We start from the raw sequence: 13,486 nt of genomic DNA, 5'->3' as shown, positions 1-13,486 counted from the left end.
TGCATATTAACACTGTCTTCCATAAGGCAAATACTTAGTTGTGAGATGTGCCTTCCTTCTACTTTAATCAGAGGATTTTGTTGTAGAACTCTAAAATACCTCATCATAAGATTCCTTTATCCACAGTGATAGCTACAGCACAAAGCTCTAAAACAGGGTTGTTAGGAGCCCCTGATATAACCTAGAAAATGCTCTGTATGCTGGGGAGCAGAGGTAGTAGGGTCACATCTTGCCGCCATTCACACAAGCTGACCTTATGTTTTCAAGGTTCACAGGAGAGAACTCTGTTGGGAAGGTCACCTTAGAAGTCACCCTGTGAGTGAGAGATCAGATTGAGGGCTAAGTTGTCTCGCATGAATGTCATTCTGAGTATTCTAATTTTTCTCTCTTTTGGGGCATTTCCTTCAGGACAGATAGTAGCCTTCATCGTTATTCAAACGTTTGGTTCCCATCTCATGCCCCCATCTGTGCTGGTAATGAAACAGAACAGCCAACTGATGTTACGCAGTGTTGCTTGATTGCTTACTTATGACTCGTTTCTTTTCCCCTTCATGCTTCAAAGCACCCAAAAGCCCTGGAACTACACGGAAAGATAATATAGGTAAAAACACTTGAATTTAGCTCCTTAACCTTAAAACTGGACCATGTAGACACTTGGGATAGAAGTACATGGGTTCTTATTTCTTTCTCTAAAAAAAAAAAAAACTTAAACACATGGTGTGATGTCTTTGTTTCAGGACGCAATCAGCCTTCTCCTCAGGCAGGACTCACAGGCCCAGGACCTGCTGGATACAGTGCAGCCAGACCGGTAGGCAACACCTAGCCTGAGGGCCAGTGGGTTTAGGGTCTGGGTTCTGGTTTACTGTCAGTAGGGTGTGTTATCTCAGGAAACCACGTGTCAGGGCCTAGTTTCCTCAACTCTAAAATGAGGGAAAGGCACTTGATGACCTCCAGGGTACCCTTTAAGGATAACATTAACTCTTCAAAGATAACAAACACCCAGAGAACAAATAATCCAATCAAGAAATGGGCAGAAGCCATGAACAAGACATTTCTGCAAAGAAGACATCCGAATGGCTAACAGACACATGAAAAGTGCTCAACATCACTCGGCCTCAGGGAAATACAAATCCAAACCACAGTGAGGTACCACCTCACACCAGTCAGAATGGCTAAAATTAACAAGTCAGAAAAAACAGATGTTGGTGAGAATAAAGAGAAGGGGAACCCTCCTACACTGTTGGTGGGGATGCACGCTGGTGCAGCCACTCTGGAAAACAGTATGGAGGTTCTTCAGAAAGTTGAAAATAGAGCTACCCTATGAGCCAGCAATTACACTACTACTATTTACCCAGAAGATACAAATGTAGTAATCCGAAGGGGCATGTGCACCCCAGTTTTTAGAGCAGCAATGTCATAATAGCCAAACTATGGAAAGAGCCAAGATGTCTGTCAACAGATGAATGGATAAAGAAGATGTCGCGCGCACACACACACACACACACACACACAGGAATACTTTTTAGTCATCAAAAAGCCAAAATCTTGCCATTTGCAACAACGTGCTTGGAACTAGAGGGTATCATGCTAAGCAAAATAAGTAATCAGAGAAAGACAATTATCACATGATCTTTCTGATATAAGAAATTTGAGAGGCAGAGTGGGGAGATCGTTGTGGGAAGGGAGGGGAAAATGAAATAAGTTGGAATCGGGAGGGAGACAAAGCATAAGAGACAAACTGAGGGTTGCTAGGGAGTGGAGGGGGAGGGATGGGGTGGCTGGATGATGGACATTGGGGAGGGTATGTGCTATGGTGAGTGCTGTGAGTTGTGTAAGACTGATAATTCACAGACCTGTATCCCTGAAACAAATAATACATTATATGTTAATAAAAACAAAAAAGTGAGATGCTAGGTATAAGGTAGAGCAAATGATTCTCTGAAACTAAGACTATAGCCATCAAGGATAGTAAGTGATGTGTTTTTTTTTTTAATTTATTTTTTATTTATTTTCAGCATAACAGTATTCATTATTTTTTTTTACCACACCCAGTGCTCCATGCAATCTGTGCCCTCTGTAATACCCACCACCTGGTACCCCAACCTCCCATCCCCCACCCCTTCAAAACCCTCAGATTGTTTTTCAGAGTCCATAGTCTCTCATGGTGATGTGTTTTATTGCCATAGTATTAACTGACACTAAACCAAAGCTTTCTGTTTTACAGAAAAGTCTTTAGAAGTGTAGAAAAATTCATGGTGAATAAAGTTTTGTAAGAATTTTCCTTCCTTAAAATATATGTATATATATATATATATATATATATATATATATATATATATATAAAATATATACAAACACACACACACATACTTTATTATTTGAACAAAAGTGATGTCCTTCAGTATTTATGGTCCCTAAATAACTTAGAATCTCAAAGTTTATGAGATGGCAGTGTGTTTGGGCAGCTTTTTAAGGCATTATCTCAGTAATTAATGAGGATAGAAAGTCATCCTTTGAGAAGAAGAATTTTATAGCCGGATCGCAAGGGAGAACATTTATGATAGGAGTCAGTGTACTAACTGGTTCTGAAGGTAAGAAGAGTCCGGGCGTGGATGGTGCCACTGGGCTTTTCCCTTCCCTGTAAATCTGGGGTTTTCTGTGTTTAGCTTTTGTTCTTGTACACACGAAATTACTCTAATATTTACCCAAATGAACATTTTCTCTGGAATCTAACAAGTAAGTAATAAAAGAAGATGAAAACTAGAACCAGTGGCTTGTCCAGTGGTGCCTGGCACTGGATGGGGGCCCTTGCTTAGTTGTGGGACCCTGGAGCTAGAGCTCTCAGAGAAGAGCAGGGGCTGCTTCTGATGAAACCGCTTCTAATTCCTAGTAAGAAACGGGTAGAGCATTTCTGAGACAGAAAGCTTTGTCTTTCCTGTTGTAGCTGTCTAGTTAACACCCACCCTAAAAGTCCTTTATCGCATATAATATTACACCCCGCATTAACGTGTCTGTGGTGGGGCGCCTGGGCTGAGTAAATGTCTCAAATGGTTTTTTTTTTTCCCCATTTTTAGACTATTCCGCCCCGTGCTGGAGTGATCAGTGCCCCGCAGAGCCATGCTCGGGCATCTGCTGGCAGACTGACCCCTGAAGGCCAAAGCAAACCACCAGAAGTGGCGAAAGGTAGACCCCGTATCAGAGATTCTAGTTGCATTCTGAAATTTTCACGTGCCCTTTTCCCCTCCTCTCACCTGCCGCAACGTACTCAGGTAGAGACGCCCTTCCTTCTCCCGGCAGCAAGAAATGAGGCTGCTCGGAGGGGGAGCGGGGGACAAGAACACCCAACACCTCACAGCAGGAAGAACAGAATATGTTTTTCTGAAAATACCTAACATCTGAAAATTCATTGTGTAGGATCTGTTCTTCTTCCTGAACCGCTGAAGCCTCAGGCTGCCCTGCCTGTGCAGCCGTCTCCGCCCCCACCTGGTCAGAAGCTGCAGGAGCCTCTTGTCCCTGTCGCGGCCCCTTCGCCTCAGCCTGCCGCCCAGCCCAACTTGGAAACGCCGCCTCAGCCACCCCCTCGCAGCAGGTCGTCCCACAGCTTGCCTTCGGAGCCTTCCTCACAACCACAGGTAAGGCCCGCAGATGAACAAGATCGCCCTAAAAAGCCTCTGGCGTAGTCTTTGCTGAGATCAGGGGTTCTCAGAGAGCAAGCTTGAAATCAGGGTCTCGAGGGCATTTCCAAGTGGTTCCCGGGCTATTTTATCTTGTTAATATTTACAGTGCTTGTGACTTTTTCATTTTTTTAAATGCACATTTTATTTTGGATAGTTAATATATTAGGACGAACAGGAGTGTATTTTTCTCGTTGTTCACAGCTAGTATATTAGTTTGTGCTTTCACTTTCTGGAACGAGATGCCTTACCATTTGGCAGTGTGGTGAATTTCCAGCAAGCAGAGAATAATCCTTTGGTTCCTCCAGTGGCAACTGGTAGTCCTTCTCTGTGGCGGAGTGGGCCCTGGGGTCCTCAGGTGTTTCCGGGTCAGTCATTGGACCAGTTTAGATGTTTTGGCTGTGTGCTCAATGACCAAGTAGAAACCATCCAAAGAATGAGGTCACCTCATTAGTGTTGCATAGAAAGCATTGCCATTGCCTTCATGGGTGAAAATCAGAGGATCACAAGGACTTTTGCTCTACCGACCTGACTTCACACTGGAAAGACTTGTGGTGTGTGCATACAGTTATTTTTATACAGGGGTCGTCATGCAAGTTAAATTGCTCTACTTTATTGGATGTGATTTTACTTTGTTATATACATTCTGGTAAAATAGTTAAAATTCGTGCTTAGTAAGAACACTTTTTGTTGTCCAGCCTTACAATTTATTTTATCCCAAAGTTTTAACTTGAAAATGCCATCAAGGCCAAAGAAATGAGTAAAGCTTTAGAAGTCTGCTTTTAAACTTTGTGAATATCTAAAACACACAAATAGTACACATTGGCAAATGCCTCTTAGGCACATTTATAAATAATAGTTTGTATCTATTTTTTCAGATATCTGGAGATGTCCAGCTAGTAGGCAGAAGTCAACAGCTTCTTGGGCTTTTATGTAGTGAAATACAGATATTAAAGTAAACATGGGTCTTAAAATGACTATTGCTAACACTCAGCTCTTTCCCAGACAGTTGGTCACCTTTGTAAAAACTCAAGAAGTATATATAATTGAGAGAAATAAAATGTTCTCTTAAGCTGATGAATAGCATAAAGTATTCTACATTTTTTTAGTTCAGAAAATTGAGGACATTTGTGATATATAAAACACTGTAGAAATCCTTCAAACCACAAATGTCCACTATTCCTTTCTCTCTTCCAGTCCCCTTTTAGTGAGTCCTGAATTTTTCTTCTCATTTTCTTGTAAATGTGTACTCTTGTTTTTTTTGGTTTTGTTTTGTTTTTATGTAATTGGAGGGCAGGGTGCCTGGGTGACTCAGTCGGTTGGGCACCAGACTCTTGATTTTGGCTTAGATCGTGACCTCAGGTTCTTGAGATCCAGCCCCATCTCGGGCTCTGCACTCATGGGGAGGCTGCTTGAGGTTCTCTCCCTCTCTGTCAGCCCCTTCCCCATGCACACACGCACACCCTCTCTTTCTCTCTCAAATAAGTAAATCTTAAAGAACAATTTTTTTTAACTTTATTGGAATACCCAAAGGAATGTTGAATAAACTTTTTTTAGATGTAATTGGAAAGCAAAAAACTTTCAAACTAGCCATCTTAGAGCTTTCTACTACTTTTTTAAGAGAGGAAGTGAGCCTCTATTTTATAGTAAAAGTGAACCTTAATTCCTAAGTCTGTAACGGTTTAAGTATTCTTAGACCAGTATGAACATAGATACACTACTCTGGAAAACTCGAGAAAGAGCCAACTGTTCAGTAAGATTGCAGTTTTCAGTAGAAAACAACACGGATGTACCATAGGGCGAATATTCCCATGACTACTGCATTATCATTTTGCTTCCTTTTTTTTTTTTTTTTAAGATTTTATTTATTTATTTGGCAGACAGAGATCACAAGTGGGCAGAGAGGCAGGCAGAGAGAGAGAAGGAAGCAAGCTCCCTGCGGAGCAGAGAGCCTGATATGGGGCTCGATCCCAGGACCCTGAGATCATGACCCGAGCCGAAGGCAGCAGCCCAACCCACTGAGCCACCCAGGCGCCCCGCATTATCATTTTCTTAGGTCATTTTCTGTTGTTTTGATTTCTGTTTTTCATCGGAATGGGTGTGGTGATTTGGGGGCAGACAGCATGTGCTTCCTGTGTGGCCTGGTAGAGAACATTCTCCTCGAATCTTGTATTATCCACTTCTTTGAAACTACCAAAGATGTTTGTTTTAAATTCTAAATATTCTTTTTACTTTAGTCGTTGATACCAGATTCCTCCAAACATTACACACACACACTTTTCTCTCTTGGGGGAGCAGGGGGTCTTGTTTGTGTGCAGGCTTGTCTTCGGAAAGGATCACAGAGTGGTTCATTTCCTCCACGGAGAGGAGAGTGCTGGGGGTTGGGAAGGAAGGGAGGCATTTTAGCTTCTCGTACCTCTTGGATTTTGAACCATAAAAATAATGCCTATTCAAAAAATATTAAATGCCTAAAATTTAAAAATCTCCCAGAGCTATAGGTTGAAAACGATAAGAATTTAAAATAGGATGTATCTGATATTTTGGTAATATGTAATTTTTACAAGTCTTTGTTATTAATTTTGCTCCAAATCTACAAGGTATTTAAAACATAAAAACATACATGGCTCAGCTTTCCTTTTTATTATTATTTAAATGGTCTTTGACTCTATAATTTTCTACAGAGAAGATTTGTCCAATGCAGATGACTATATAACATGTACAAAATGTAGAAATGCCTTCCTTCTCTGCCTGACATCTGGCACCTTAGTCATCTGATTGTCATCTAAGAACTGGAAGTCAGGAAATTCAGCCAGAGATGAAGGAACAGCCTCACTGCTATACTGTAGTCCTGAGAGCTGACAGGGAGGGAAGACCATGGAAGAGACCATGTAGGAAATCTCAGCATTCTGGATCTAGTCAATACCTCCGACCCTCTTCTCTCAGTGCCAAAGCCAAGACACGTAGCCCTGACTGACATCATCGAAAAAGTACTCGTTTAAATTCAGGAGTCTTCATGTTTAGTAATCAGGAAACTCTATTCACGTTTAATATACTTCAGAGTGGTGATTTCCTCAATTGTAAAAATGAGTTTTGATATTTTAAAATAAGGTAAGCTTTAGATATTGGGGAAGATTTGCTCAAAACTGTTTTTGAGACTGTATTAAAAAAAATACTGCTGTGTTATGGAAAGATTATTTCATTTTTAAACAACAAAAATAGGCTCTGGCTTTTTATTTTGTTGTACCTTACCACAAATAAATTCTGAGGTGAATTAATGATAGTGTTATCATCCTTCTAAAAATTTGCTTAATATAGAATATGCCTGGATCCTGGTCATTTTGTTAAAATAAATACTGATTTTTCAATAGGGTAGTACCTTTACAAAGTACTTTTCTCTCATGGTGATAACCCCATGGGCTGTCTTGTGGCTGTTGTCCTCTTCCTGGGCTGCTGTAACAAAAACGGGGTGGCTGAAACCACAGGAATGTGTGTTCTTAGAGCTCTGGAGGCTTGAAGTCTGAGATCAGGATACCAACACAGCTGGGTTCTGGTGAGGGTTCATTTCCCAGCTTGCAGACTGCTTCTCGCTGTGTGCTCACAGAGGGGGAGAGAGCCAGCTCTCTGACATGTCCTTTCATGAGGGCACAGATCCCTCACGAGTCCCCACCCTCCTGGCCTCAAATAACCCCAGTCACCCCCCAGAGGCCCCACCTCCGAACACCATCCCACTGAGAGTTAGGGCTTCACCGTAGGACTTGGCAGCGGCAGGGGGACATTAGACTGCTTTTCTTAGAGATCCCAAACCTATTTGGGATATTACTTTTGTAGGAACAAAATTTGGAAGTGGCTAGTCATCCGCCTCTGACAGAACTGAAGTTTGAGCCCGAATTTAACGATACATTTTTTTAATGCAAAATTACAAAAGAAATTAGAGTTGTCTCTTGAACGCATGCTGTGACCTGCACATTTTGCCGCCCTCAGGTTCTGTGTATAATACAGACATAAAAGCATTTTGAAGACTGAATTGTTAGGGTTGCCGGTTGGTCTCAGATTGTCCTCCTAACGCTCTCCTTTGATGTCTGTGTTCCCTTTCTCAAAGCAGGAGCAAGCATCAGGGTAACAGGTATTGGACTCTTTCTCAATCTTATCTGTGCTTTTCATCTGTCTTAGCACATTAGATGTATGAATCTTTTGCTTCATACATCTAAAGTCTCACCCATTTTTAAAACCACCTGTCCACATTAATAAATTCTATTATCATACCATAAACGTGCTTTTTTTTCTTAATATTTCGAATTTTTAGGAACCATTTTAGTTCTTGTTAATGATTTACCATTTTTTTGCTTTTTTTTTTTTTATGAAAATTAACAAAACTAAAAAGTATAACTCCAAGAAGGTAAGCTTTAGGTATTAGAAAGTCTGTTTGGCAAGACCAAACTGGGTCATGGTTTTAATAATGGCATTAGTACATAAATAGAAAAGTCAACCTTTTTTCTTGGGTTTCTTTTGGGAATTTTTTTTTCAAAGAATTTTACTAACAGGATTATTTTTGGTAAGGAAGAACTGATGATTTAGAATGATAAAAGTTAATATTATAATAGGATTATTTTAAGGTCCTTCCAACACCTTTCTCTGTAAAGCTACCATCATTTTAAAAATGTTAATTCACAAATCCTGCTGAAATTATAACTTAATTCTAATACAGTGAATGGTGGTGTGGCTCTCATTGTAATTTCAAGTGTTATTGGGTAAAATGATCCTGCTTCTGTCAAATTATACTTAATATATTTTGAAAACAAATTTTTTTGCATATAAAAATAAAGATATTTAAATGTAGAGCATTCACTTGCCAAGGGCCTGCTATTCTAAAGTGTGCAAAACATAAAATTCTCCTTTCTGTGTTGTGGACTGTTCATCTGCCATGGGAGAATTGGGTCCCAGACCCGACTGGGTACTGCCATTTTGTTGTATTAATCGTAATAATCCAGAGATTATCAGTAATGTAGAGTTAATTGTAATTTTTTATGTCTCCAATAGATTTCTCTTAAGCAGATTTTCATATATAAATGTTTACCTTTAATACACTTAGAATACAGTTTTGCATCTGTTAAATGTTTACTTTTGTACAAATTTATTATCATATTAAGTTGAAATAAACATGCTTGTTTATTCAATTATAAAGTATGTCCTAGGACAATTGAATAAAACAATCATATACTTGAAAGTTACTCACTTAATGTAATTATCCATGATTTCTTTATACAAATGAACAGCCTTCCCTATGGTTAAAGTAGCAAGTTACTGTTTCAAAATATGCAATTATGTTTTGGGGGAAGAACTGCTGTTCTCTTTTTCAGCGCAGTTCATGAACATTTCGTTATTTTGACTTCACAACTATCTGAATTCATTTCGGGTAGTGCTCCATTTTGTTACTTGCAGGGCTTGAGCTAAAATTCTCCCTCCCCTGCCCTTTCCAACCTGAAGTTTGTCTTCTCTTTAAATACGGCATCAATATCCAAGTCATCTCTTTAGTTTCAATAAGTACGTACAGTTGCTATTTTTTAAATTAAAATGAAGCGTCTGATGAGCTTATTTGCTGATAAGGCCAAGGTTCTCCTTCCCATAAGAAAGGTTGCCTTTGCTCAGGCTCATAGCCACGCTCCACTTCCACTGGTTTCTTTGTGAGCTAGGCACAGGGTGCACACCTGTTATGACCAAGAAGTAATTCGGAACACTCCTCCTCCCAGTTCACAGCCAACTCTGTCACGTAGAAAGGACTGTGTTGCACTCATCTCAGTTTTAGAGTACACCAAATAGAAAATGGGCTAACCCCCCTGCTTTTAAACGGTCACTGGGTATGATTATTAATAAGCACGTCTGTTTTGGAACATTTTATCATAAGATGAAGAGGGTCAACTGAGGAATATTGTCACATTGTTTGGTCTATGAAGGAGAACTTAAAAGGCAAAGAATGCTCCGAAAATTCTTTTTTCCAAATAGAAAAGATGTGTTGTCTTTAGCTTATGAATACAAATATACTAATAAAATCCATTTCATTCGAGAAGTTGAGTTTCCATAGTAACATTAACTTTAAATGAAAATATATTTAAAAGAACAATGAAACCACATCATCATCATAGATCGGTGTTGGAAGTCTAATGTATAGATTTAGCGTAAGTTCTGGATATGGGTTTCTGAAGTTTGTGCTAATATTTGATAGAACAGGGCATGAGCAAATGTCATTTGCTAATCCTGAACCTCCATTTTATCATATTAGGACTTGCATGAACGGAACAGTCTCTTTTTAATTTCTTCGGGGTTTAAAAAATGTGTATAAAAGGGTTTATTTAGTAGAGAGTTTTTAAAGAATAAGGTTTTAGTTGTTTCATCTTACCGAAACCACCAGAGTAACGAACTACACAAAGCCGTTTTTACTTTTAAGTTTGTATACTTGCCCCTCCAGAATGAATAATAATTGAGACAGGAAGCATAAGGGAGGTGTTAAAAACTATATATTACCTTTTTTTTTCCCCCTGACTATTGAGTGCTGTCTTTTCAGGTAAAAGCAAATGGAGTCTCTGCTGTCAGACTGGAATCACCCTTAAAGAGTGACCCGTTAGAAGATCTGTCATTTAATGTGCTTGCTGTATCCAAGCCTCAGTTATCTGTTCAAACATCATCTGTTCTAACTCCAAACCCAAAGGGGTTGGTTCAGTTGCCTTCTGCAACACAAAGTAACGTGACTACTTTGAGTTCTGTAAGTTGCATGCCTCCAATTCCAGCCCGGAGTAAATCCCAGGAAAATATGCGGTATTCTCCAAACCCATTTGTTACTAGCTTGAGCAGCACAAATCCTTTTACGGACAGGACCGCTACTCCCGGAAACCCATTTAGAGCCGAGTCTCAAGAATCTGAGGCAACTTCATGGCTCTCCAAAGAAGAGCCTGTTGCTAACAATCCTTTCCCTTCTCTGAAGCCTCTGGGTCGTACCAGTAGCAAGCCCGCATCTTCACTGGATTGTTTTAAGGACAGTTTTGATCTGCAGGGCCAGTCCACGGCAAAAATCAGCAACCCAAAAGGATGGGTAACCTTCGAGGAAGAAGATGACTTTGGTGTGAAAGGGAAGTCAAAGTTAGCTTGTCCAGACTTACTGGATCACCAGCCGAGTTCACTTTCTGGCTCCAGCACGACCTTTGATGATGACTGGAATAAAGGTACAAGTGTTCCTTTCTGTGCATTGCCATCAAGAAGACCACCTCCACCTCCTGTCACTCTGCTCCCCCCTGCCACCACCCCTTCGGGAGCCCCTTTCACAACCTTGGCATCTAAGGCATCACCTACACTAGATTTTACAGAAAGATAAGGTTATGCAATAGAAAACAATTGTTTTTTTGTCTTGTTTTGTTTTGTTTTGTTTTGTTTGGGCAGGTTAGAGCCAAAAGAATTGGGCATTAGTTATTCATTATGTGCAATAAGTAATTGTTCAGTGCACTGATGTTGTCATAAAATACCACTATTTAATGTGTACAGAGTTGGAATATGTGTATATTGGAAATAAGGAAAAAAAGTCCTTCTCATTAATACCTGGAGTTTTGGTGTGTTTCTGTTTGGATAAGTAAGAGAGAGTAGTAGCCACAAACAGTGCTCAAAACTACTTTGGAAAAAAAGTAGTCCTTATTCAGAAATTCTTTGCCAGTCTTCTCTGAAGAAACTCAAAAACCCCAAACTTCTAGCTGACATTTCTGCCAGCTCTTTTGTACTTGAAAACAATTGGTGTTTCCAAGTATTCACCAAAGAGCTATCAAAGTTATACTGAAACAGTTTTGAAAGGCATGGCTTTAAAAAAAAAGTGTGTGTATACACTACACACACACACACACACACACATATACACACTTTTATATAATTGTAAAACTCATAACTTAAATTCTAGGCTGTAACTCAGACCAGATTTTACCTAAAAGTTCTAACAGAATTCGCTTTTCAGTATTTCATTACCGAAAGGATGGCTATAAATGAGATTTGGACATTTCATTGACTTTCTTTCCAAACCTAGAATCTCACTACCAGATTGTCCTGCCATTCCGTCCTGCTCCTCTGAACACACACATCTTTGTTACTGCACTCCAGCACCCCCAAATGCTTCTCTCTGGGAGGGGGTTCTTGCAGCTGGAAGCAGTCGATTTTGTGGATGGACATTCCGGCTCTTACAAAAAAGCACTGTGGCCTTATCTGTCAGGAAGGCACATACCTCCAAGTTTAATGAGAAATTTTAGAGCTAAACGCACTCCCCTCTCTCTGCACTAAGGTGTATGTCGCCCTTTTCCCTCCCACACTTCGTCTTTGCTGCTTTCACTCTGGAACTTCGTTAGCAGGAAGGCAGCAGTCCTCAGAATGCCTGGAATTGGGGATCTACTCAGAATGCTTGGAACTGGGGAATTGGAGTGTGTGCTCTGTCCCCTTGAGAGGCTCCGTGATGCTGCTTTACATCATTAGAGGCCACCCCTCAAATCACCTGTGGGTTTTGTCTCCTGCACTGCCAGTATGCAACTGATCCTGCTTTTATTAATTTTATGAAGTTCACAGAATTTTTACACAGTGTAGTATTTTGATACCATTCAGTAATCCCCAAAAGAAAACTCCTTGGGCAATAGTTGTTTTGTTAAGTTAAAATCATCTTTACCTGGTAAGACTTAATATTAACGTTCCTTTTATATAAAGAGTTGTACATGTCCACCTAAATTCCATTGTCCACATTTAACCTTCAGAGAGGTACATTGGGAGAATATCAGAAAATAGAATTCGGGCTAAGATTGTGTAAAATGGAGAAAAGCACAGCAAACTGAGTTGCACTCAAATATGTAAAGCAAATCTAGTAGGAAAAAAAGCACTTTTCTAAATGCTCAAATGTTATCAAAATACTATATTTATAGAAGTAATCCTCTCTCTGTTGACAGCCCAGATTTGCTGTTAGAAATAACTCTTGTGAGTTTTATATTGTGCTTTTTGAGGGTTCTAATCATTTCAGCAGTAGTATATTTTAAACAGCAGTATTACTATAAGCAGTGTGCTTCAGAATGTGAATTAACTTGTTGAAACTGTGGCTTTAACATCTATGTGATTAGTGTATATGGTATTTGCTCTCCCTTAGCAGAATTCATTATCTACTTCACTAGTGCAGATCGCGGTTCTGTGAGCAATGTTTCCTATTGAGTATAAACTACTGTCTACAATATACATATCAGGCAGCAGCTCAGCCTTTATCAGGAAAACTATATTTGGCATGTTGCTGAAAGGACACAGAGTTCTGAAAGTCAAAGGTATGCTGCAAATAACTAGCCATTATTCTGTGTTATTAAAATATTTACCAGTTCTGTTAAAAGCAGAGCAGACATTAGACACTAAGGATCTCTTTGTGAATTCTTTGTTCTCTATAGTAGATTGCTGTTTATATGTAAGAATTTTATTGCTTGTGTGGCATACAATATTTATAACTATATACTTTATAGAAATACAGTATTAAAGTCAGTGGTATACCAACATTCTGTACATATCCTGTGAAATGTGCTGTCATATGAAATAAATATACGTGTCTTTACCATGCTGACTGCTTTGCTCAAGAGGGAAGAATTTTTCTCAGCCACTTTCTTTGAACTTTTTGTATCCAAGTTTAATGACAGTTGGGGATTAACTCGCATTGTCAAATCAGGTTATTTTAATTCAAGATCCTGTTTCATCTGTTTCACTTCTCCATGTAATACTCTAGAAGTAAGAAGACATTCTGAGACTATAAATCATCATTAAGAAGTCTA

General features: G+C 39.5%; 1 protein-coding gene across 14 annotated transcripts in view; it reads left to right on the top strand.

Annotated features, from left to right (window-relative positions):
- The window catches only part of SYNJ1 (synaptojanin 1), an 86,790-nt gene extending 73,517 nt beyond the window's left edge, over positions 1-13,273 (top strand). For 10 of the 14 annotated variants that reach the window (XM_059164604.1, XM_059164600.1, XM_059164601.1 and 7 more), the window contains 5 exons: positions 563-601; positions 738-808; positions 3,075-3,183; positions 3,415-3,632; positions 10,234-13,273. In XM_059164604.1, coding sequence (XP_059020587.1) covers positions 563-601; positions 738-808; positions 3,075-3,183; positions 3,415-3,632; positions 10,234-11,037 — 1,241 coding nt within the window. In that variant the 3' untranslated portion in view covers positions 11,038-13,273. Of the gene's footprint in view, positions 1-562; positions 602-737; positions 809-3,074; positions 3,184-3,414; positions 3,633-7,773; positions 7,798-10,233 lie in introns of all 14 variants that reach the window. The other 4 variants (XM_059164612.1, XM_059164611.1, XM_059164615.1 and 1 more) reach the window with 3 other exon arrangements.
- Positions 13,274-13,486: the final 213 nt, after the last annotated feature.

Source organism: Mustela lutreola, chromosome 2, assembly GCF_030435805.1.
Source record: "Mustela lutreola isolate mMusLut2 chromosome 2, mMusLut2.pri, whole genome shotgun sequence".
Classification (NCBI taxonomy): Eukaryota; Metazoa; Chordata; class Mammalia; order Carnivora; family Mustelidae; genus Mustela; species Mustela lutreola.
The sequence above is the reverse complement of the archived record's forward strand: the minus strand, read 5'-3'. Positions and strand labels throughout refer to the sequence as shown.